The 27,562-nt window shown below is 33.7% G+C and overlaps 1 protein-coding gene across 2 annotated transcripts in view; it reads left to right on the top strand.

The window, feature by feature from the left end:
* Positions 1–4,245: 4,245 nt before the first annotated feature.
* Positions 4,246–27,562, top strand: part of LOC125654519 (cell death abnormality protein 1-like) — a 328,838-nt gene continuing 305,521 nt past the window's right edge. Inside the window, exons 1-4 of one of the 2 annotated variants that reach the window (XM_056144399.1) lie at positions 4,246–4,301; positions 7,772–7,821; positions 10,671–10,923; positions 11,292–11,411. In XM_056144399.1, the coding sequence (XP_056000374.1) occupies positions 4,289–4,301; positions 7,772–7,821; positions 10,671–10,923; positions 11,292–11,411 (436 nt within the window). In that variant the 5' untranslated portion in view covers positions 4,246–4,288. The remainder of the gene's footprint in view (positions 4,302–7,771; positions 7,822–10,670; positions 10,924–11,291; positions 11,412–27,562) is intronic. The other variant, XM_048884487.2, reaches the window with a different exon arrangement.

The following is a 27,562-nucleotide window of genomic DNA, read 5'->3' as shown; positions in this document are numbered from 1 at the left end:
AGCTGAAAAACATAATTTCATAACATAGTACGTCATATACCATTACAATGATATCAATATCTGAGCTGCTTCAACTACATTGAATGAAAGGAAATTAAAGCAACTTTCTCTAAATACCAGGCTACAGAATATTTCCCAAAGTTAAAAACTATCACTCTTTACATCCTCTGTCGGCGCGGGTTCGAATCCCGCTCGCGCCGGTAAGTGAGAAAGTTTCCCAGTTTACTTTTGGAAGTTCGGTGGTCTCTTCCCAGGTACATTGTATCCGATTTCTCTCTTCCACCAATAAAAACTGCGTGCCACCAGATACCTGAAACATTGTTGAGTGTGGCGGAAAACATCAACCAATCAATCAATTAATCAATCACTCTTTATATTGAGTTTAGGGATCCTATTGTAAGGGGTAGAAAAAAACAGGCAGTTTTCGTTCTAGTATGATATAAACATGTTTTAGCAATGCCAATGCATCATAAAAAATAGCAATAATTTTGCTTGATATACTCTAACCCGCCATTCTTAAGGTGGATAGTTAAACAAACTCTTTTTATTGTTAGCTTCAGTATCGTAAAACTGAAATAAAAATACCAGACCTCTACATTTTGCACGACCTAAGAATGATTATAACACTAAATGATTTTCATAACGTGATGTATTTAATGTAACAGATCATCGTATTACCCCTATCTATGTAAGCTCAAAATTTAAACTATGAACCTGTTACACTTGCAGTGAACATTTAAGGTTGCTCATTCCACCAACTTTGTACTCAATGGCTTGTTAGATAAACGAATTATGATTTCACTACCGAAGGAATGATGTAATCTCTCAGTTATTTTATATGGACTGTTTGTGGTGTTTTTTTCCGAAATGATGAAAAAGTGCTTTGCTTTCAAATAAGAAAATGTTGAGTCTTCAAAAAGATAATTCTCATCTTTAAAAGTTCAAACCTCATATCTTTACTATAACATTATTTCACCCAACATATCAGGACTACAAATTGAAAGAGTCAAGGATAACGACCTCTACCCGAAATCAAATGATACCCGGTTCAAATCCAATCAACACATTCAACACTTTCCTTTTTTCTTTACAAGAGAACAATTGGAAAATAACCTACTCGCAGTAACACTCGGTAATTACTAAAAGTCATAAAATGGAACAGCGTCTGCTAGCATACATCCACATCTATGTCCCTACACGACTGCACCAGTGGTGCAGTTCGGACATCACACCGGTAATTGACCAATCGAAATTAACTTCATCAACTGTAGTTCCGTGAAAAGGTTAAGATAATGGACAGTTCTCAATCCCATAACCCCTATAAGGGATACAAAATTAAGAGTTGGGCAAATATTGACCCCCGGATATATCACAGAAGGGATCAAGTGCCTAGGAGGGATATTTGTCGCCTGCTAACCGTCACACCCAATGTTATCCCAATAACATGATAAAGTAAACAGAGTAATCTGTAGTCAAAATGAATGGGTAAAAAATTACCTATGTTATGAAACACTTCATGTAAAATTTGATCCAATGACAGGTTGTATTTGCAAATTAGATCATTACAACGACCATATAATTTGCGAAACCAGATTGTTGAAACCCCTGTAACATTCATTTGTTTGTCAGCAGCCTGTGTCGTTTAAATACACATCATACACAGAACAAGCTCTTGCGTATTGACTTAATTGAGGTACATAAACACCACATACAGACGATACTGGAATATTGCTGCATAAATATGGGAAATCAACGAAAGAGAAGATGAAGTCAATCCGTTTGTCGGAAATTTGATTTGTTAGTTTAGCGTTAATAATTATGTTAAATAAGATATTTAGTTACGAAGCAGGTGTCAGGACTCTGTGGTGTTTCATTTAAACACCTTTTCTTTCGTCTTTGATTTTTTTTTTATTTCGCCTGATTTGTTTATATTGAATTTTGTACCCTTGATTAGGACATTTTATGTAAACTATAGAAATAAACGCTTCCTGTAGGCTGATAAGACGACTTCCTGGTACACACACACTGAATGTTTACAAGTACATTGGAAACAGGCGCATTTGAGGACAATCTTGCTTGCTTACAAAACAATTGAAAAAATGCCGTGTAGGGTCTCATTTACCTGGTACCGGCGGACAAGATATCATTCATTCTTGAATTTGTTGACACGAATTTGATAAATTGATTTTTAAGAATTTTTTAACATAGAAACATATAGTGAAAATAAGCACCGGTGTGATACCTTATATCATCTTATCACTCATGCTGGTGATGCTATCTTTTTTCCGGCCTAAAATGAATAATCAATTACTTTATTTCTTTATCTGTTGCGGGTCCAGAAATTTGTAAAGGTGAATGCGACCCAAATGTGTACCTTACATGTATCCACCTCAAAATAGAATAAATAAATAAATAACAAAAACCAGGTCGTAGACTTCGAAATGACAATATAAAAATCAACCGGGAGTGATGAGTTGCTACCCCTCTAGATCCACCTATGTATATCATTACCTGTTCAAATATATACCAGCGGGAAAAAAACTGTGCATTATTTAAGAAAAGATAATAAAAAATAACAATGAAAACATGGTTTTTTTGTAATACGTTTAACAAATGTATTCGTTAAAACATTTCATAATCCATTAATGTTAACGTCGAATAACGTCAATTTCAGCACACTCGAAAGACACTGGTATTCGAAATTGAATTAACAAAGTTAGTAACGCGTATGACCACCATTTGCATTCACGCATGCTTGACAACGGCGCCTCATCAATGCCACTAAAGTGTTCAGAAATGCTTGAGGGATGGTGTTCCAGATGTTGGTTAAAGCCTGGGCTAAATCAGCCAATGTCACTGGCTGATTTGGTAAATGGCGTAGACGTTGTTCCTTTTCATCCCAGACGTGCTCGATCGGCGATAAATCTGGCCAAGGCAAGACATCGACATTCTGTTGAACAAAAAAGTCCCTGACTACACGTGCAACATGTGACTTTGCGTTGTCTTGCTGCAGAGTGATGTGATTTTGTTGTCTCCGTATGAAGAGTATCACATGGCGCTGAATAATTTCGTCTCGATAGCGTACGCCAGTGAGATTTCCACTGACAATCTGTAGAGGGGTCCTTCCACGTGCTGTTATTCCACCCCACACCATAACGCTACCTCCACCGAATTGTCGACGTTGCACAACACAAACGCCCTGGTACCGCTCCCCAACGCAACGATACACTTTACAACGGCCGTCACTGCTATCCAAATGAAATCTGGATTCATCAGTGAACAGAATATTGGTCCAGTCCTGCATTCTGAATCGCAGATGTCGTCTGCACCACGCTAGTCTAGCGATACGATGACGTTGAAACAGTATTGGGTGCACCGCTGGACGTCTTGGTCTGATGTTGTGTTCGCGCAGACGATTACGCACAGTTCTTGGACTGATTGGTCGAAGTCCAGGAATGCTACGAGCAGTCAAACTTGCTCTCTGGAAACGATTTCTCAGATGCACATGTCTAATGTGGTTGTCCTGTCGACGCAACGTCACAAGAGGACGCCCAGAACGTGGTTGATCCCGAGTGTTACCAGCTTGTTGGAAACGTCTCCATAATGACTGGATGGTGTTCCGATGAACGCCAAAGTGTCTTGCTACCATATTTTGTGCCATTCCAGCTCGAATCATCCCAACAGCACGATTACGTTGGTTTTCGCTGAGTCGTGGCATGACAGAAGGATAAATTTTGTCAAAACTAAAGTGCTTTCCTTAACGTATAGTATCCAAACAAACCTTTTACACTTCTTACTCCAAACAGTATTGGCCAGTAAAACTCGTGCGTACGATTACTTCAATAAACAACATGTGTTCACTAACCATGAAAAAGCCCGTGCATCTGAGTTGGTTACTATCCGATATTGTTAAGAACATCACCTTTATCGATTGTTTAGATCTTATAGATATAAACAATAAATATAGAAAAATTATACTAGATTTTAAAATGCAGTTTCTTTATTCCGCTAGTATACATGTATTTCAGTCTCAAAAAGTTATCCTCCGTAAAATGGCTGAAATATTGCCAAAACGGCGTAAAACCCCAATCAATCAATCAAAAAGTTATCTTGATATTTTGAATTATTTATTTCCTGCTTAGGTATTTTATTCTCGAATTATCTCGCTTACACGTCTAGCATTTTTACGCCCAGTCATGCATTTAAATTTTAAATAGAATACGAAAACACAAAATTGACGGGTACCAGGACCTAGTTTATTTCAGCTAACGTTGTCCGTACTCTGGAAATGAAAAGTACCAGTAAGTAGATTTCTATTTATAAGCCTTGGTTTCCCTGCAATGTTGGTAGTCGAAATAAATACATTACACGCTCTATACAAACAACGCATAAAAGTTAAGACTGACGTGGACAATCAATATCAAAATATTTACTTCAATGTCTGCATTTGCGTTGTTGAATTTTCTTGCATTGATTTAGAATTGTGTTTCGTTTTAACGAAATTGATATATCAATTTAAGTTCTGAATCGCACTTGTTGATGGGAGATAGATAACGTAAATAATGTTTAGTAGAAAAACCGTGTGGCTATATATTCGTATGAAATAAGGTAAAATCCATTAAAGTAAACAATAATGTTTGACCCCGCTGAAATGAAATAGAGCGTAAAATAGCTGTGCACCCGTTGAGGAATTTTCTTAGTCAGATGTGCACGGTGTGGCTTGTTATTGTGTAGATTGCACCCGGTAGAGTTTAAACTTAAGCAACCATGCTGTTCTCAGTAACAAGCCAGTTGCACGGCTATAAAAGGAACAAAACATACTGATACCGGATATACATGCAGCACATTTTATAATGGTACAAATCGATTATTTGTCTAAATACTAAATTCACAAGCAGAGTACATGCTTAAGTTCATTATAATGTTTAGTAAAAATGCAATGTCCACCCCTGAACAAAACCTTGTTTGGATTGAAATTAATATGTGAATTTGTTAAAAAAAATGTTAAAATTATTAAATAGATCGTGGACTAAGAGAAGAGTATACTGCCGTGACATTGTTGCAGGGAAAAAAAAGATTAATGTATCATAGTAAAGTACAAAAAAAAATTTATCAACCAAGCGTCAAATTCGGCCGCAACTACCCAAATAACTTTCAGGTAACGAAGAATGATTAATCTCATAAATACCATAAGAAATATGAAATTGAAAGTAAGCTAAATACAGATCCATTGAAATGAGGTGCTTAGAAAAAAGCATTTCCTGTTGAAATAAATATAATATGGTAACACATTAAATCTGCATGTTTTCATATCGAAGCATTTTACCAAGCATTAGTCCTTCACTATGATTCATTCTGGCAGAGTAATTTAGAAACAGCGTAATATTCAATTGCATTAGAAAATATTTCATTACATTAATTGGCTTTCACATGCAGAGAAATAGACAAATTCCCATATGTAGAATATATTTATCTGTATAAATAGTTACTTCAACTTTTTATGAACATTATTTTTAAAAGTAACATATGAAATATAAGGTAAGATACATACAACAAAGATAAAATAAATGATATAAACTCTGATTACATGAAATAAACCATGAAGTTAATTTGTCACCCTCGAAAATAAATACTACGAGTTAAGAGATTAGGTATACCAAATATGTAATTCTAATATTATTTAATTTGTATTTGTCGAAATCAGATATATGCACGATAAATACTGTAACTGAATTAAGTAGAATAATCAAGTGAGTGTTATTATTTTATAATGTACGCCAACAAAAAAAAAAAACAATATTGTCTTTCTAAACCCAAAACATAGAAATCACTCAGCTTAATTGCAGTACCTTTATGCAATACATACTGAATATCAAGGAATCCCCGTGGACACGATCCCTGGGTTCCTCTGGATTACACAAGAGAGAAGTTTGTAATTTTCAATCGTAGGGTACATGTAGTAACAATAGAACGTTTTTCTCAAATTGACGAAAATGAAAACTAGATTAATGTTTTATAAGTAAAATGAATGCAATCTACGGTATGGATATGGTTTCTCAATACGGAATATCGGAACCATTATTTCGTCTCCGATTCCTTCCTGGTTTTAATATTTAGTATGTCCAACGAGATCACTTTTTTTTTGCGTTAACTTGGGCAACTTTTCAGTAAACAAGCACATGCTACTTACTTACTTTCAGATATACTGAGTTCAGGGGTATTTTAGTCTCGTTTTTGAAAGTCGAGGGGTTGGGAACATATGGAGAAAAAAAGTGCCGTTATATTCATATGAAATATCTTAATTAGCAAGAAAGGTAAAAGAAAACCTAAACCCCTAAAAGTAAACGGGGAAAGGGGGGTGGGGTATCCTTCACTTCATGTATGATTTCAACTTGTCGATCCAACCTTGCATTTTCATGTGATGCATACGTTTCGTAACTTCTTTTTCTGAAGAGTTCCAAAATTTTCTAGTTCTGATATCCCGTATTAAGTTGAAAACATTTGAGAGGATTTGGATATACTTATATAGGGAAGGTAACACATTTTAACATTTTAGCATCATAAACAATTAGCAGGTCTATTCATATTTTTCTCTCGGAATTCTACATTTATATGCAGTAAAATCAAAATAAGACAAATAGTATATGTAACTTCTGTAAATAAATTATCCTTAATCATTTATTTCTCATTGTTGCATAAGTGTAAATGTGTTTTTATTTCTGCGCTCAAGTGTGACAAACCACGTGTGTGTGTGTTGATAACTGACCATTGAACTCCCCTATACTTGTTTCTTACTGCAACCACCTCTTCCTTGACCATTCCCTGAAAAACTATGTTTACGTGGGAGCCAACTGCAACCAGAAAGACAAATAACATCAGTCTGAGGGATATGTTTTATTAAAACTATTAAGTGAAAACCTGAAATAAAATGAATAATTAAAAATGCGTTTAAATATGACAATGAATATCACAATTACATATAGTTAACGTTATCGTGAATACTTGCCAAACACCGGTACACACATTTCCTCAATAATCATAAGAAACATGAAAACTCAATGCTAAGTAGCTATTAACGTATGTTCCTTTCAAGGGTACCATCGAGAGTGCGGGCCCTGTGTTAGTAAAAGCGGGAAAGTAAGTGAGTATTAGAAACCGGTTAAACAAGTATAGGGATGTCCAGTGGTCAGTTATCAATATGTCAAACTTGAGCGCAGGAATGAAAATACATCTACACTTACACAACAATGAGAAATATATGATTAATGATAATTTATTTACAGAGGTTACATATAAATCAACCCATGTATTTAATTTTTGTATCAACCGTCTTTAATCAGTTAAGCACGTACTTAATTAAATACACGCAGAAAGCCAAGAATTGCATATGGGTTCGTGACCAGGGATTTGTCCTGTATCCACAAAGGGACTTAAGGCTTCCGCAGACTCCAGCGTTATTCCCCCTACCCCCACATATTTACTTAATAATCATTACTTATTTGGTGAACATGGTAACACTTTCCATAAGCAAGAATATAAACTATGCTCAGACACATGTCTGTCTGTATTACATATGTTCATTGTCTGCAGAGATTTTGTTGCAGGGTAAAATTTTATTTACAGGTAAACCCATCCGAACATCTGTTCATCTTTTCCGTGAGCTGTAGTATCGTGGTATGAACACGTATCAACATATCAATATTTCAGCACACCGTATGCTCTTTTGAAAATAAAATATTGCTACACACAGCGTTTCTGTTTTATTCCATAGGACTAACATCGAGTTTGAGTGGAAGAATTTGTATTACAGGTGTCGTTTTGGTATGCATCAACTAATTTCATGGAATTCATATTAATGGTGGTGGGAATTTCTATGCATTTACATGATCATGATAATATTGATAATAATAACTAAACACGATCTTGTTGCGAGTAAATAGTAGGTCTTCCGTCCGATTTCCGATGAGATAAGATAATATCTTTAATGGAACAATACACGTCATCACTTACAGTTTATCACAAGAAACGGCTTTGCTTTAATAATGCTTAACAAATTCATTTTAGCTTTTGAAATATTTTGACCCCCTCGGCCCCCTATTTGAGCTTGATATGGTCGAATATGTCGCGTCATTATCTACAACTTTTGTTCTATAATACTTATCAACATGTTTTTAGTTTTCAATATACATATAGGATATTCAGTTTAAGGGACCATCCCCTGAATTCCTTCAAAGGGAAAGTCAGACAAACTTTGAAGACGGCATATTGTTTAGAGTTACATTCTGACCAAGTTCTTTGATAAAACGCATTACAAAATAGTTTTTCGTTTAAGAGATAGAAGGCATCAAAGTTTCATACACTATCCCCCTAAAATCCCTTAATACGTAATTAATGATCATTTTGCTGACATCAGCACTTGCAAAACATTATAGCAAATAACTCTAATGTTTGAATATTTGGGAAATATAGAAAATAATTTTGACCCCTCCCGGTCCTCTATTTGAAAGGCTGGCCCCTAAAACTTTATATGGTCGAATAAGGCCCGTCATTATCTACAACTTCTGTTCTACTACGTTTAACAAAATGCTTTTAGTTTTCAAGATATATAGGATATTCAGCTTTAGGGACATCCCTTGAATTCCTTAAAAGGAAACGTAAGAAAAACATTTAAAGATGGTATTTTCAGTATAAATTTGTATATAAAAGAATGTTACATACATACGCTTTCTACATACATACAACTGAAAACAAAAACGAATCTATGTGTTTTTTATATCCATGGTGAAAAACATTTACATTTGTAAGATAAGCGAATTTGAAGGTGTCAGATGTTGGGTAATATTTAAAAACAACCTGGCATATTCCATAACTGTAAATCGTGAATTTAAAATATTGCGTCTTTGCCTTTGATTTAATATGATGGACCTACTGCTAATTTTGTGAAGATATTGAACACATCTAAATAATCGGAAGATAAGCCATGTACAACTCTGAAAACAAGAATAATAGTGATATAGATATCTGCTTTTAAATGTAGAATATAATATATTAGTCTGATTCTGCTTTTTCCTTCCTTCATCCCCAATCTTTATATACATTTATATATACTCCAATAACTGCTTGTTGAATATGAATTTTGTTTCTTTACCTTTTCAACCATGCTCTCTATGGAAAGGTGTATCTACAGGTATCACGCAATATATAATTAATTATAAATTAGATTACCTGAATATATATTCACCATTGGTTTGGGAAAGGATTATCTTCACTATAGAAAATGGTTAGTTTCGCTACAAGTCAATTCTGGTTCCATATCTGAATATCAAATTGCTATTTAAGTGCTTATATGGATTTTATATGATTTTTCACAGGCAAGAAAAAAAAAACCAAAAAAACCCCAAACAAACAAAAAAACAAAATAAACACCAAAAACTACGCACACAAACAAACGCACACTCATTGAAGTAATGGAAATCTTAATTTTGTTTTACAACCCACCAGTACGTTTCACGTCATAGTTTCTTTCGACAAAGAAAAACTACAAATTGTCTACAATGATCGGATTTACTTAGCACCTGTCGATTCTGATGACATTAGGGCATGCACGTGTCTTATTCCTGATGCTATATACAGAAGTTATTAGATTGATCACTGTTGGTTATCTTTACTTTTTCCTTATAACGTGGTTGTTGCATGTAATATAGAAGAGTGTAAAAAATAACAAGTTTGGAGCGTTATTGATATAGGGCTTTTCTTCTTTAAAATTATGTAGGTTTGGTGTGTCCAGGGGTTCGTGTTTGCCCAACTCTTTATACTTATATACTTCTATCCTGATATGATCTATGAGGTTGATCACTGTTCATTATCTTCTCGCTTTCATTTTTATAAACCAATAATGTATAGGTTATCGCCCTTAAAAGACAGATATAAATAATTTTAAAGTTTTGTAGCATTTTACAGTTACATTTAAGATGAGAATCAAAGAAAGCATGTGAAAAACGCGGCAGGATGATTTACCTATTCAAAACAGGATGTAGAAAGGGACATTGAATAATTAAACAACAAAAGTTCACAGTTTTAAAGTATCCCTGACTGTGAAGTGTAGGTAATTCCCATGAGTTAAACACATGCATAGTTTGACTAACCCGAATGGTAACTATATATCTAGAATGTACACAACCACGCTTTAATGTCATACGCCGCCACTTGGGAAATTGAAAATCTACATTCAATGTTATATCGGAAGAATTTAACAGTAGAAATTACTGATTTGCCTGTGAAGTGCTGAATATTTGAAATACAGGACCGGAAATGCTTGTCGCATCTAGTTTTTTTTTCAAATACCTTTTTTGGGGGGGGGGATAAAAATTCAAAATATATTCTAATGTTTATTATGTTTGGTTTCTTTGGATATATGTTAGAGACATCACATATTATGTACAATTATTCAGTAAAAGGGTATTTTTTTTTAAATATTCAACAACTCCAAAGCGTCTTAAGTTGTGTGTATACATGTACATATTACCTTGTTCTCTGATAAGACACACATTACAATTTTGTTTTTGGTTTCAATAGGCTAAAATGATAAAAATATTTTCCCCTTTGCATTTGTGATTTGATATTGACATGATTCAACGGATAGCACACTTCCTTCGTATATTTGTGTATAGATATCGGTCAACACATGGTTGAAGACTGTGCGGTGTCTGGAATTGTCAAAGGGTGCTTGTAAAATATCATTGGATACTGTATCACGCGTGTCCAAATGCCCTACAAACAAAGGAGAATATGAATATGAGGCAAAGAGGAAGAACTGCAGTCAATACAACAACGCGATGTGTCCACCACTTTTGTATCACTGTGTCTGGAATGTCAATACGACGGCTTTGGTCGAGGTGTGTGCGGCATTACGGTATATTTCTAGTAAGTCTCGCTTGGCCATTTTCGTAATTACAATAAACATATCCATGCATAAATATGGATGTAAGTGTCTTCATGCTTGTGTAATCATTACAGGGAATGCTTACTCCTCCTAGGCACCTGATCCCACCTCTGCTGTGTCCAGGAGTCCGTGATTGCCCAATTATCTATTTTGTGTTTTTTATAGGATTGATAAGATTGATCACTGTTCGTTATCTTCACTTTTCATGATATCATATTGATATCATTATTATATTAAGATTAAGAAAACGATATGCATAGAATGTGATGATCATTCAATGGCACATCCAAATGAATGAATGAAAAGGGAATACTTTCATTATTTGTAGAATTTTGTTTTACTATTACAGGTGGAAAATGTGCGTCATTCAATACAGGATATCTCACCATTCGCGATAACTATGCAAGAAACTGTTCCTACCTAACCCCTCCATGTTCGCAGTTCTACAATTCTACGGAGTCTTACAAATGTAAGGTTTTGACAAAAACAAGAACAAGTTTTACTTTTGAAACTTTATATGTATGCATGAATATATATGCATCTTACTGTATCTATATGGGCAAAAAATATCGCACTGCGATTTTATTTACTAAGAATTATAACACATTCCTTAATACCGGAGTATATCAGCAGGTGCTATATTCATTTTACAAGCATGTAAATGTCGTATTTGAATACATTTAATGTCCAAAATGATCGATGTTGATCGTGAATTCCCTATAAATGCATCATTGGAATGGTTTATTTCTTTGTAGACTCTGGATGTTATACATTGGACGAGAATTCAAAACCTGTAGCAGATAGGCAAGTTTACTTCAACTGTATATGTTCTTAAACTTTATTATCATTGAAAATTATTTGCGACGAGAGAGAGAGAGAGAGAGAGAGAGAATTCTAAATTTCCCATACACTCCCTCCCTTACGAGAAACAAATCAACTGCTGTCGTGTTGCGATATACCATATAACGCCAATTTCCAAAATGTACACAATACCTGTTTTCCTTGATATATATGATAACATTCATATTGTCATGGCCTTCTTTCTGATGCCACACGAAGAATTAAAAAGTCACACGAAATACTCAAAATAGTAACACACACATATATAGTGTTCCTAAAAGCTTAAAATAGTGATATTTTATTCCCACATTAAAGCGTAAAATAGTGAAATAGTATTCCCAAAAGTCGCCATGTATGATAAAAAAAATATGCAATCTCTTTTGGATAAATAATGCTAAGCATGCTTAAAATTAAATTGGTTGTACTTTTTGGTTAAATGTCCATCACACACACACACACACACACACACACACACACACACACACACACACACACATATATATATATATATATAGGCCTATATCATTATACAGCTTGCTTTTATGATGAGACTATACGTTGCCTGATCACTGCACCATGTATTTTGTTCGACTAGAATAAAATACGATTATATAATAATTATATATAGAATTTTTTGTTTTCTCTAACAACAACAGTTAAATATCAAAAACAAGTGACCGTGGTGGTATAAAATCAGTTACATGTATATATAATTTTGCATTTTCTCTAACAACAACAGTTATATAATCAGTTCGCTTTCTACTTGTCCAAGCTGACAGTGATTGAAAGTGGATAGTATTTTTCTTTAATAACGCCGGCAGGATATTTACACCTGTATGTGTAAACTGATAAATACTAATACTTTTTGAACAGTACATAATAGAGCTTTGTTATTTCACATGAGTATTTCTTATTACAAGTGGATATCAACATTTTTTACCCTGTGACCTCGACCTTGGAGTTTGACCTACTTTTCAATACCTTTAACCTTGCCAATTACTTTTGAACAGTAAGAGCTAGCGCTTTGATATTTCATATGAGTATTTCTTGTGACAATACCTTTTTGTGGGTATCAACATGTTTCACCATTTGACCTTGGAGTTTGACCTACTTTTTGAAAATGTTAACCTTCCAAATGATTTTTGAGCAGTAAGTGATAGAGCTTTAATATTTCACATGAATATTCCTTGTGACAAGACCTTTCCGTTTGTACTAAACCTTTTGACCTTGACATTTGACCTACCTTTAAAAAGATTAACATTGGTCATAACTTCTAACTGGTAAATATTAGAGTTTTCATATTGCACTTGAGCATTTCTTGTGACAAGATATTTCTACTTGTACCAATATATTTGTCTTTGTGACTTTGACCATCTTCGGAATTGGCCATTATCGGGGGCATTTTGTGTTTCACAAACACATCTTGTTTTATACAAGTTTGGAGTGTTTACATGTCCATCTCATTATAACCTATTCTGTGATACTGAAAATAGCGATGGAAACCCAGCATCGCAATTTATTTAACCCTGATCAGGCATCAGTCTGTGTTATTAACTCAAAATATCACATTGCAACAGTATTATATTCTTTACACAATCATAGTTTACTGTTCTATATCGATGTTATTACTATTCAATATTAACGCTTTTACAATTGTTAATTGTTCAGATACTGGTATATGCATAATATTCTAAAATGGCTGAATTTGCAGCACTTCACGTCATATTGTTTTACTTGAGAAGACAGTTGTCTGGCTTGCAGACTTGTTTACTTATGTTAGACTGTAACTTGTAAATATTTTTTCATTGCATAGGAAACTTCTAGCCCAAATGTGTGTCAAAAAATTGAAATTACTATGTTACCAATTTTGTTACAATGTTTACAATTTACATGTTCTTGTTTACAGTTTTAGTAGTTTAGAAAAATTTCTTTACTAAAGAAAGAATTGGATAGTTTACATATTCCCTTGATTTTAACCTTTCATGTGTTATTGACTGGTTGCATTGTGCAATTCCAAAGTATGCCATTATCAATTTTATCTTTAACATTTGGTTTCATTATGTTGGTCAATAAAAATAAGCTATTAAAGATATGCTGTAATATGTCAATCTATCATATGTTATTTTTCTGTTCTTTTGACATATTGAAATTTGTTCTATACCTTTATCTATATTTCTTTTCATTTACTTTATTATAGCATTCATGCTTTTTCACAAGAGTTCAGCATCTGATTTAGCTATGAATAGCTGAAGAGCTAAGTGCACAAGTTAAAATGGTGACCCTCACTATAAGATACAAACCAAGAATATTGAGGTTTAATCAGGAAGGAACTATCTCGGCAAAATGATAACCAAGAATATCGAGTTCTGGATCATATTAATTAAACAAAACTGGCCACAAGACTAGGAAGTCACAATTCAAGCATTCCTTTAGATATTCGTTTTGGTCTCAAAACCATAAAAAAGGAACATACCTCAAGAAAACTTCGATTTTGAACACTTTTTTTCTCGTATCAAAAACACGAATAGGAATTTGTACGTAAATCTGCAATTCAAGACCTATATTTGATTAAAGTATTTGTTTGGAAAGTTTTCATATGAAATGTCATATTAGCGTAACTGCACCATTTCTGAAAGTTATGCATTGAAAAATTTGACCCCGTCTTTCAGTACTTTCAGGACTTTGATTAGCTTTACAGTCACTGACGATTTTGAATGAATGAACACATACAAATATATTAAACATAAGATACATTTGTAATTCATTCTGTGATATTTTCATTACAGATCTGGCATTGCAAAAAAGGAAGTGTTTCCGGCCTGGGCTATAGTTCTAATCATCTTAGCTGGTATCGCACTCATAACAGCTGTGACATGCTTTATTCACAGATGTATATACAAAAGAAACCGTGAGTGTTTTACTAAAATCTTGATTTAAGGATTTATTCCGCTGAGCAGCTGGTGACAAAATCTTCATCGAAAAAAGTGTTGATTAAATAGTCCAAATATTGTTAGAGGTTTCCAAAAAATAAAATCCCGTCTTTTATCATATGTGGGTATTCTGCATGTTGGTTTACGTTACATTCCGTAATTTTTCTTTCAACAAAAGGTGAAGATAAAAGAATAGTGTTCAATGTCACAAATACCAAAAATATACAAAATAGTACTAATTTAGGGCAGCACACCTCTCCAACTGACACACTGATTCCGATTTAAAAGATACCATTGAAGTCATTAAAAAGTATTGTTCATTAACCCTAAATCTTGACAGGTAAACGAAGCAATTTGTAGTCAAAATTAGCATGTAAATGTTAATTTATCTGACAGCCGCCATCTTTCTAATTAATGATGAACTGACTGGTGAATTGAAGGACGAATGTAGCCGGAGGGGGTTCAATTTAGGGCTATGAAGTTTAGGCAAAAGAGAAATGTTAGATTCCTTGTCTGCTTGCCAACACCTTTGGGAGACAATTTCTCATCCGATCGTCCCTACACTTTGAAAAACGATGCTATGTGCCAGCGTCCGTTTCTAAATCTTTTAAAAATAATCACTAAGCAGTATGAATTGAATTTTTAGTTGAAATAGACAGTCGTCATGTATAAATTAAGTGATGGTCGACAATTGATATAACTGGCGGCCGCTAGATAGATTAAGTGACGGACGCCAGTTAATGTAAGTGGTGACCGCCTGTTAATTTATATGAAGTCCTCTAGTTATATCAAGTGGCCTCCGCCAGATAATTGAAGTGGCGACCGCTTACGGAGCCCATAAAAAACAACATAACAGACGCTTTGAAACACCTCCAGCAGCATTCAACCTAATATATGTTGTATTTCCAATTCAATTGATCATAACAGCCATAGAATGAACGTTACTTTCACGCAGGGACGCCATGTGTTTTGTTAGATGAAGCAGCACAATTTGGCCTAAAGCTCATAGATGCAAAACACTCAAGGTATTTTGAGTGAGAGTTCTTTATCTTGCCAATGTTTTTATAATCATATCCAAAAGGTCCCTGACTTTCACTTTTGATACTGCGTGCTTGGCGAACGAACTACTTGTGTTAAACGCCATCATTTTGACGCGGCGTCGGTATCGGGAATCGAACCCTTAGTCTTTCTGTTGCAAAGGCAGAAGGATAATTCCTACCCTCAAGTTGGACCTGGGGTCATTCGAAAGTAGTTCTTATATCTCGAAATAAATGCGCGTAATAATAAATATAAATATAAAACTTTTGTCTGTTAGAAAAGGGTGAATATGCCAACTTCCTGCATGATTTTGTCAGTGTCGAATCACAAATATTTCGGCGGATAGAAATGCTCAAATTTTTTGTTATGAATTCATTTATTAGGTATTTCCTCTTTCTGTGTGTTTGTATTATGCTTATTAATTACTATTGTCATTATTTTCAATCTATATTTCTTTTCATGACTTAGTGATTTGTTTGGTTTCGATGCTTACGAATGAATAAACTCATCATTATATAAAACCTTTAAACATTCCTTAGTGAGACAATATCGATGTAGGCGAATTATTCCCAACCCGTTGGTTAATGTTTCGGCAAAGGTTACTCATGGTCATCATTATAATATAACGATCATATTAAGGGTTTCTTCTGGTCACCTATTGATATAATGGTAATATAAGGGCTACCTCTCGTCAACCATTGGTGTAATGGTCAAACGATGATTCACTCTAGTCACCTATTGATGTATATATATATATATATATATATATATATATATATATATTGGTCATAAAAGGGTCACTTCTGGTCACCCCTTGATGTGATGTAATGTTCATATCATGGTTTGTTTTACTCACCTTTGGATGTAATGGTCACAAAAGGCTTCCCTCTGGTCGCCTATTGATGTATTGTTCATAAAAGGGTTACTTCTGGTCGGCTATTGATGTAATGGTCATATTAGAGCTACCTCTTGTCACCTATTGATGTAATGGCCATGTAAGAATTACCTCTGGTCACCCATTGATCTAAATATCATATAAGGGCATCTTCTGGTCACCCATTGATGAAATGGTTACACTAGGTGTCCCTCTGGTCACCCATTAATGTAATAGTCATATACGGGATACTTTTGGTCCCCCATTGATATGATACGTAGTGACCAATGGAACCCTGTTATTCTGAGGTTTTTCTTTATACTGGAGGAGGGACTGTCGGTCCTGTCGTGGAATCTCATCAATCGTGGACTGTACCTTGCAATGATCATATCCTGTGTAAGTGGGATGAGTTTTGAGGATTGTTCCTCGTTCTTGGAAAATAGTAGGAGTAGATTAGATGAGGCGGATGCGCGAAGCTAAACCCTTAGTCACAAAGTGTGGAGTGGATGACATCTACATGACATAAGGTATAAATGAGAGTCAGTGGGTTTAGTGTGGATATTAAACTTAATTTCCCCGTTTCTAAATGAGAATGTGGTATCCAAAAAGTGTTATTTGAGGTGAAAATTTCCACAGTAAACTTGATGGGGTTATGGAAAGAGTTTGCTCTCTCGATAAAATCCTCTAGGCTTTCACGACCGTCAACCCACTTCTTCTCGATGTCATCAATAAAACGTAGCCAACTGAGGGGTTTAACTGGTGAATAATGTAGAAATATACGTTCCAGTCTCCCCATAAAGATGGATCTCTAAGATAAACAACTTTGTATTCAATATTTTTATTCACCTGAGGATGAATGTTAAAATTCAGAAAGCGCTAGTGATTTGAATATAATTTGGAACTGCATATATATATTCATTAGAATTGTTGTAAATAGAAAATATTATATATATATATATATATATATATATATATATATATATAATATTTTCTATTTACAACAATTCTGATGAACAATTACAAATTAGACAAAATACGCATGGGCCATCTGAACATAACTTTAGACAACCCTTAATTAAAGTTGGTGAAAATATGCCCAGTAGATAAGAAAATTTACAAACGGAAACTCACATGATCAAAAAAGCTCATTTCATTCTTTGGCCCAGATGAGCTAAACATTTCACCTTGACACTGTTTTAGCATCATAAAATATAATCCATAGTAACATAATTTTCATTTCTGAAATCAAAAGGTGACCAGAGGTCACCCTCCAAGTGCAACATTATTTTATTATTAGCTGTAAATAAATCACAAATAAATAAAACGATGGTATTCCAAGTTTATTTTCACTTTCACGGCATTTTTGTTTTATTATAAACTAGGTTCATATCATAATCTCCTTTTTGGGGAAATCTGAGGATGTAGATAACAGTCAATTATCCTTTTTAAAATTATGCTATTTTTTGCTAAGAAATGATGACTTGTGAATGATCAATAGTGACTTCTCAATATCTATTTTCCTCTAATAGTGTGCAATGTAAATTGTCTGCATTGTAGTTTCACTTTTATGTTGGACATTTTTTATAGCGTAGTAAACTGTGTAGCAAATAGGGGGTCATATTAAAATGGGGTGATCCTGGGTCCTACTTGAGGGTACGAATTATCCTTGTGCGTTGTGAAACAAAGTTACAGTGACTGGTCTAACAATGCAAAGATATAGGGAATGTCGTACAATGTAATATAATTCATTTGCAATTATAAGTTGATTAAATTGATCCATTATTTCTTATCTTGACTCTTTTTTTCATTAGAAAACAGAGCAAACCCGATAAATTCTGAGGATGGGGTCACTGATGGTATGTTGGAGAAACCGATAAAACTTAACCAAGGACAGTGTTAAATGTAACTGGATGTAGCATTCAGTGGGGAGTTTTGTCATGCATGTCAAACTACGAGTGGAAGGGTTAATCTTCGTCCTTTTGGCCTGGTAGTTACATCTTACGAACCTGATTCATTTCATACGATCATTTGCATTATACAAAATCACCATTATTTTATTTTCACATGTCAGTGAGTAGCTAGATAATTACAACAGTAGTACATCCATGATAGCGCGGAAATCATTCCACATCTTTAACCACTCAAATATGAATCATAAACCTTGAACTCTTTGGCGTATCGCTATTCAACCCATATATCCCGGCTTACACACTAAGAGGTCAGAATAAGTATTTCACATCACTATTTCACTATTTATAGATCGCCTTACACTACAAGGAGACTTCAAATAATTAAAAAAAAATCACTATTCCACATCAAATATTTAATTGCTGTTATAAAATTTAGAAATTCATTTCAAAATTAAGGATTATTTCCCTCATGCATAGCTCTTATCCTTGGACGAATTTGGCTCCACTTTTTTTGGCACGCTGTTTTTGGCTATATTTAGCTCCAAAACTTTATAGTTATTTCGGATTTCAAACATTTCGGTTGAGTATCACTGAAGAGACATTATTTGTCGAAATGCGCATCTGGTGCATCAAAATTGGTACCGTATAAGTTTTACATAAAAAACATCAATTCATTCTTAAATAGATACCGAACACATATGTTAACTGCAAATCCTTATTGTATTTTATTGTTATGATGTGTCGAGTAAAAATAGCACAACCAAAGTAAGATACAAAAAAGGCATCCAAAATAATTCTAATTTCTTTTTAAAGAAAATGTTATATTTCTAACATATCATAGAGATAACATATATACCTATAAACTGATAATTTTGACAATAAAATCCGAACCGCTTGCTCCAGAGTTACTACTAGCACCTTTAATATTGCTTGATATGTAAGGTGAAGTCCCTAAGCTATAATGGCATTTTACTTGACCAGTAAATTTTGTAAAAGTAATTAAACATATACTTCTGTTTTCAATAAACTATCCCGGAATCGCAAAAATGATAGTAGATTGGTTGATAGGCTTTGGTGGATTTAAGTCAGTTTTTAAAGTTAAATGAAGTAAATCCGTTGTTTATCGATGTTTGATTTTGATCTTGCTGAGGAGTTAAGATCTGATAATTGTTGAACAGATAAGATATGCCCGTTCGTTTCTTCAATTCGTGATTTTAGTCCTAAATAAACGTTATGGAAATTTTGAGAACGAAACACCCAGAGCGAGCACATATATACCGTCTTTATGAAGATTTATAATTATATTACTTATATACATCTTAGTCAATTTAGGACACCCCCTACCCTACCGAGAACAGTGATCCGACACACCGATAAATGTTTAAATACAACATTCATCTGATATTTTCGATGTTAATTTTTCCGTCATTATAAAAGTCGCAATTACGACGTTTTGTAATAATTTATTAAACTTCACTGATATGTACATGTACAAACACATGGGTGAACACAAAAACGTTTTCATTTTGGTTGAACGTGTCTTGTGATGACACATATCTTGAAAGTAAGTAATAGGTCGAAAACTATCCAATAGTCAGATATCGAATGGTCCGGGACTGTCCTGGGAAGTTTGCGCCTTATAACTGTACAGTTAAAACATTTTACCGAAATATTAGGTTGTACACTGCCTGGCAATGTCCAAGAAATCAGATCGCTGTTTACAATATAACAGCATTTTCTGTTTGATATTCAGATTGTGCATCATGTTTTCGATTACTGCGTTTGGCGATAAGAAAACACGTGTATGTAAAACTTATACGGTACGAATTTTGATGCACCAGATGTGCATTTCGACAAATAATGTCTCTTCAGTGATGCTCAACCGAAATGTTTGAAATCCGAAATAACTATGAAGTTTTAGATCTAAATATATTGTACTTTGTTGCACTGGACAAAAACTGCCTTTATAAATACATCGCAATTTTGAAATTATGAATCACCGTCTATTTTGTCTTTGGTCAAAATTCGGCATGGAGGACTACGATTGCATTCGTAAATTCATTATCTAGTTTTCAATGAGGAGAGAGATCATTTGTGTTACATAAAGAATATCTAATTTGGACCTCCATGTGGCTTCATAGTAATCGAATCTTATTTACCGCACATGATATCAATACATATAACATAACAAACGCACTCAATTATTAAAAAAATAGTCTTAAATCCATTTGAATTAAAGATACAACTGTATCGTTCATTCAAACATACATTTAAAAAGTCCTTCCTTTTCGCGATACCATTTATTTCATCTAGCTGTTTAATAAAATTGTTATGTGTTCATATTACATTAAAACCCAGTGCCTTGCCGAATGTTTCTGCAATGTATTTTCCCATTTTTTTCTTTTTTATAATTTATGGATTATCAAACATGTGTTCAATAGATAAACAATCTATTTAGAAAATGCACTGCCTTTTGCAATCCATTTACTAGCAATATTGCTGTATTTTAAAGGTTACGTAATTTTAAAAACTTTGTTTAGCAATATGATTATCAATTATATTATATACTTTTGCATTGACAATAGCAATATATATTACAAGTTCAAAATGTCAAGCCACTTGTGTTCCATGCATTTTCATCTCTATGCGCAATTTGAATTTGCATTTTAAAGCTGTTTTATGTTTCATTGTGGATTGATTTATGACATATAAATGTGGTATTGTGTGTTGGTGAACTCAGCATGTCTGTAGCATGTCTGTAGAATACATTAAGCTTTTCAATGATGTAGAGTTCAAATAAGTAATCAATTTAGAAAACATACTATTAAAGAGACTCTGTCAGTAATCATGGAGAATATTTTGGTAAATGCATCTTTTAATTGAAGAATGATTTAAAAAATATTGAAATTGCATATATTGGTCACTTAAACTCAAATAATACAATGTTATTGATGACTTTGTTGTTACGATGATCACAAGGACAAAGTCCTTGAAAAAACAACAACAGTGAAATATACCTTTTTAAAGTCCAAAATCAATAAAATTAAGATAAGATGCATTTTTTTAGTTTAAGGTAAATAAACAAGGCTTATATATATATATATATATATATATATATATATATATATATATAATGAAGAAATATATTTTAATATCGCAGCAAAATTGATTGCCATCAATAGACTTTTTTCAGAGGTGCAGCACAATCAGTCAATGTATGTCATATAGAAAGAAGACACAAATGTTAGATTTCTATTCAAAACAATAAAATCAGTTAAACAACTTTTTGTTTTTGTTAGTGACCTTACCAAAAGCACCATTTTTTTCATGTTCAGCTACATTTTCGAACATTTATCTAATTAACTATTTCAGGGCAAGAATATTTGCCATGTGGGTGCATTGATTACTCTTTAATGCCATTCTAAATTCTATTGAAACTTGTAAATGACCTTGTCCTATAATCTCAAGGTCACATACATTAACCAGTGACCGTCATTTTTAATCAGTTAACTTAAACTTCAGATGGATTTGATTTGAAGATGTATATATCTTATCTACTAACCAACCTGTGTATTAAAAAAAATAAAATTGAATATTGATGTATGGCTCTGTGCATACCTCAACTATGAGAAAATATATATAACAAAGTCATAGAACATAATAAAAAATCACCAGGTTGTTAAGTTTACTATTGGGGGACTGTCAAAGTACACGTATGTTGGAAAAGTAGGCCTCACATATTTCTTTATTTCGATTTGTAATCGGAAAACGTGTGTGTGTGTGTGCTATACATGTACCAATAGCCTGATGATATAGGAATGCGATATTTATTAGAGGATCTACCAACGAAATACGCAGTGCACAATAACCCACCCCGCCCCTTCTCATATAAACAGAAATCCACATCGTTACGTGTACAATATTTTGAAATACGAATTGCATTACAATAGAAACTACATTGACCAATTGGTAGAATATAATATGATTCAGTGAAAATACTGTGCTTTGAATACACAAAAAGTGCATCACATTGCCTGTTGAGTATGACGCAATGTGATATTAAAGTGTGACGTTAGCATTGATACATGTACTATTGTGTAAAATATGATTTAGATATTTCTATTAGGCGGATCTTGTTTAGGGGTTTTTTTTCCACGAGAAACGAGTGTTCTACAATAGATATACATCAAATTTTATTTATCATTGATTTACTATCAGTCAAGCCAGTTGGTATGAATATTGGAATGGTTACATGGATTCTAACGTTACTATTAACTACTATATAAAATTTGATTTACAGGAAAATAGGCAAATATCTACAGTCATTATCTTTCAAGGTTTCTATTAATTCGATTCCTTGGTGACCATGCATAATTTTTGATGACGTCTGCTAAGTGATATTCATTCATTTCTTCCTTTAATTCTAGAGAGTTCGCATAAAGGGGTATAATAATTGTGTAAAATGATAGGCACTAGTGTGGAGTGTTTGGAGGGGTACAGAAAAAGAGTAAAGTGTTTTACTGTCTTCATTTACTATATTGGTAACATAAATAGCTGTCTTAAAAAAGACATGTAGAATTAATGTCAGCCCTACTGTGCCTTAGAGAAAATACAGTCTGAAAAGAGGTCACAAATGCTCGTCTTTTTACCTTAATTTTTAATAATAAGGAGGAAAATATGTATTTTTCAAACACAAGTATAATGATTTAAGTACATTGTATTTTCTTGAATTTCCCTTCACTATATAAAATTTCCTTGTTGGGAAATTGCTTTATTAGAAATATTTGTGAAAAGATTAACAAAACTTAACATCTAAAGATTTAACTGTGGGCACGATTTGATGCCATAGAAACACGATGCATCTGGTGCATCAACATTGGTACCGTATACGTTTTACATGGTTCCCGTAATTTCCAGTTTTTTTTTAAATCTACTATATTGCAATGCACAAAAGTGTTAGATTTTCGTTCAGATTTGCGATTTTTGCACTTTCCACTTTTTAAAAGACAATTCTTAATGGTTACTGACAGCTTCTCTTAAACATTTTATTTCTTCATTTGTAAATAATTCTCTAATGAATGTATGACTAGTTTGTATCTTAATAAAACGAAGACTTATTTTGCATTTGATGTATTTAGCTTCTGTTTGATTGTTTGTGTATTTATTCAATTCCCTCTTATGAATCATGTAATACTCCATGCATCTGTTGCATTTTTACCCCGGTGTTCCTTTATATTTTTGGTCAAAGGTATTGCTTTTCTTCAACTGTTCAAGAGCATGACGTTTTGAAAGAAACATCCATAAATTGTCAAAGTGTGCAGTTCGACTGATTCGGTCTGTTTTTATTCACGGGTAACGTGTAATAATTAAAATGTAGCACACGTTCAATTTCGGCTATATCATTTGATTTTTTTTTTCGATTTTACATGTATATCTATCTAAATTTTCATGCTGTATTTTTGTGTGTCTAGAAAATGTCTGATGATTGACGTAGGTCATAGCCAACTGTTTTTGTAATATTGCTATTCAGACATATATAGCGATTTTTGTAACATTTATACATGGCTGAAAGCGTCATTTAAGGTAACTCCACTCTCATGTGACTTTTAAATATCATTGATTGAAAATGGAAAAACGATTAATTCCCACTTCATACAGTCTGGTATAATCATTAACTAAAGAGAATATGTAAATTGCTATCTTTTTTACAATGTCAGACATATCAAAACAGAAGTATAGGTCAAATTCGGAAAATTACAGATTTTTCTAAAAAAGAATAATAAAGGTTGATAAAAACATATCAAATTTGAATTTCAATAGTTCATAAAAAAAATCTGCTAATATAATTATGTATGAATTAATTCCTGATGTTAGGGAACACATTGTATAAGATAGATACAGCAAAGGAAACACCAGCATACCAGTTATTTTTCTTGACAACATATTTTTTATCATAGATAATTGATTATCTATGGAAAATATAAAGCTTTTTCACTATCAATATTTTACCAAACATTTTATTTTATCCAGTGAATGATAATACATATGTATTCTGAAAGATATATTTCTATCATGCGCAAAGTTTGATTTCATAAAGATTTTTGCAAACATTTATGACATCGCATGGGGATTCATCTACCTTACCCCCCCCCCCCCCCCCCTCCTCCCATCTATGTACAATACTTTATTTTGTAAATTGTAAGACAAGGTAATAAAACTTGGAGGAATCATACTAAAATTATTTTGATTATACATGTATATTACAATGAAAAAGTAAACCTAGCGAACATTGATCAATCTCATCACCTGCACAAAGCGTACACTATTGAGAGTATTGCAAACAGGAAATAATGAGTACTCCAGGTGGGATCAGGTGCCTAGGATAAGTAAGCATCATTTATTGGCCGGCCACTTCCACTTTGAGTCATATACATTGTATCTTGATCAGGTAAACTGAGTCAACATATCTAGACTTTATTTGTCGGTAGTCTGCTTCAGTTTGTAATTGATCATAAAAATACACACATCTCGCATATCCAGTCAGTTGAGAAACGTAACTAAACACAATATGCAGGTGATGATGGAAATTTGTTTCACATACATGAATATGTGAAAACGACAATTCAAAATCTGAAGTCATCCCGATTGTCTTAAAATCTAGTCATTAGCTTGCCATTATCCTCTTAGAAGTTTTAAATGAAATATCCAAACACGAATCAGATGTAGAGAACTGTGTGGTGTTTTTTATGTGGAATTGTAGTGTACTGGGATGTATGAAATCAACAAGGATGGAAGGAAATATGGTTACAGTCTGTAGTAGAAAAAGAAAACCGTTGTCGATGTATGTAAATATCGAGTTAAAGGTGAGGGCTATATATCTTCTTTCTGATGTAGAAGCATTTTAATTATTCCTCATAAGATTACCAAAAACGCAAGTCAGCTAATAAAGAGGACATCTTTCCAGTGAGGATTCCAGCAGACTCCTAGATGACTTGAAAGAAAATTCAAATTTCGTCAACACATGTTCAAAGAAATTTGGACTAACTGAAATTGATATCAATGTGTGGAAGTTCCAGGCTTATCAAAGATATTTATCAAAAGATGCATGAAACCCTGACCTGTGTGCCTCTTGGCAGGAAAAGGAAAACAGAAAAAATAACACAAGTCCTCTTGAAAGATGCGTTTGGCAATATTGGCTAGGGCTGCTATTCAGAATAAGGTAGTCGTCCATTTACATGTATTTAAATACAAAATCTAATGAAAAAGCAAACTGTTGAGTACTAATAGTGAGCTAAATAGCAGTCACGATATTATGTCTAATCATATGCTGCGCCACCAGAAGACACTCAGTAAAGTACATGTACCAAGTTTTTTGGAAATAATTAAAATTATGCGTAGCATTAGTGAGGAAATTTTTAGCTATCTAATATGTGTCTTTGACGCACACCTGCCACACTCGAACACCAATATATATCAACAGCATAGACACATTTGTGGTTGACCGAGTAATACAACCAGAATGGAATGGGTGAGGATCAATACAAACTTATAGACCATTAATAGTATATGAATGGTTGAAAAGGAGCACGACTAAATAAACAATAAATCATAGCGCAGTATAAAATTATCATTCAAAAACGTTTACAATGCTGTTGCAATCTGATAAAAAACAAAAACACGATATTAGCCATGTCCCGAGAGTATATTTAATACTTTTACTGTATCTGATCAATAAGAAGAATAATACGAAACGGCATGAAAGCTAAACGTCAAATTAACGAACAGTGGACAATGAAAATGGATTTTTGAAAGACTGAGTTTGAATACTTTGGTGCTGAACTACCACCGACGGTGCAATACAGTGCAAGGTAAATGAAATATAACATACAGAGCATGATACACAACAACCATAAATGACATTACAATGATCATGGACATATCAGTTAATACCGCATGCCTTCTTTATTTAACGATTGTTATGTCTGTTTGAATGCAATATTTCAATTGATACACTGCATAAGAAATTTATTAATACTAAATTACAAAGCGTCGGGCATAGACGTTGAAAAAAAATCACTATAAAAATTGTGGTACCTGATCACAAAGATGTTTAAGTTTGCTGCCGATGAATGTATGTGTACTACTACATGTAATTACGATCACATGTTCACGTCGCTGTGGACAAATAGCTAAAATACAGTATGTGCTCATAAACGTGTTGTTAATTGGTTTATGTTATGATGTGTGTTCATTTAGAATGGTAAACACAGTGTTCAATGGAGCGTAGTTGTGATTGTGAACACATGATTGGAAGATGCTTCATCCATATATACTGAACAAAAAGGTTAGGGATTATGATTTTGAAATGTTTTCCCAAAAAAATTGTAATCGATTTTTACGTTATAGTTCACCCATACTTTCTTTAACATGTTATTGATCGGAAAATGTCACCTGTAGGGTCGTGCAATTCATGCTTAATTAAATGCCGACACAGGGTCAAACACAAAGTGATTCAGGGTATACACAAAGTTAACGAAATTGGTTATTTGAATACGTGTGTGAAGTTATGAATATTTGTTGATGACCCTGTGACATTTCAAGCTACGAGACGTCATTTAACCGGTTTGAGGCAGTCCAAGCTGTAGGTATGTTTCAATCTGACAGTACTCAAAGAACTGTTGCTGCACACTTTAATGTGTTCCAAAGTGTCATTTCGCGATTATGGAATCGATTCCAACATATTGGTACCGTTGCTGAGAGACCACGTTCTGGTTCTCCGAGGTCAACCACGGCTCGTCAGGACCGTTATCTGGTCAATATGGCAAAGCGGTAGAGGTTCCAGAGTGCTGTTAGGCTAAATACAGACTTTCAAACAGAAACAAGAGTGCGTGTGCCACAAACAGTTCGTAACAGACTCCATGCAGCTAATCTCCGCGCATTCCGACTAGCAGTCCGCCCCAAATTGACCGCTAGACACAAAACAGCCAGACTCCAATGGGCACGAAAGCATGTTGGCGAACGTTATGTA

This window comes from Ostrea edulis, chromosome 7 (assembly GCF_947568905.1).
Source record: "Ostrea edulis chromosome 7, xbOstEdul1.1, whole genome shotgun sequence".
NCBI classification, from domain to species: Eukaryota; Metazoa; Mollusca; class Bivalvia; order Ostreida; family Ostreidae; genus Ostrea; species Ostrea edulis.
The sequence above is the reverse complement of the archived record's forward strand: the minus strand, read 5'-3'. Positions and strand labels throughout refer to the sequence as shown.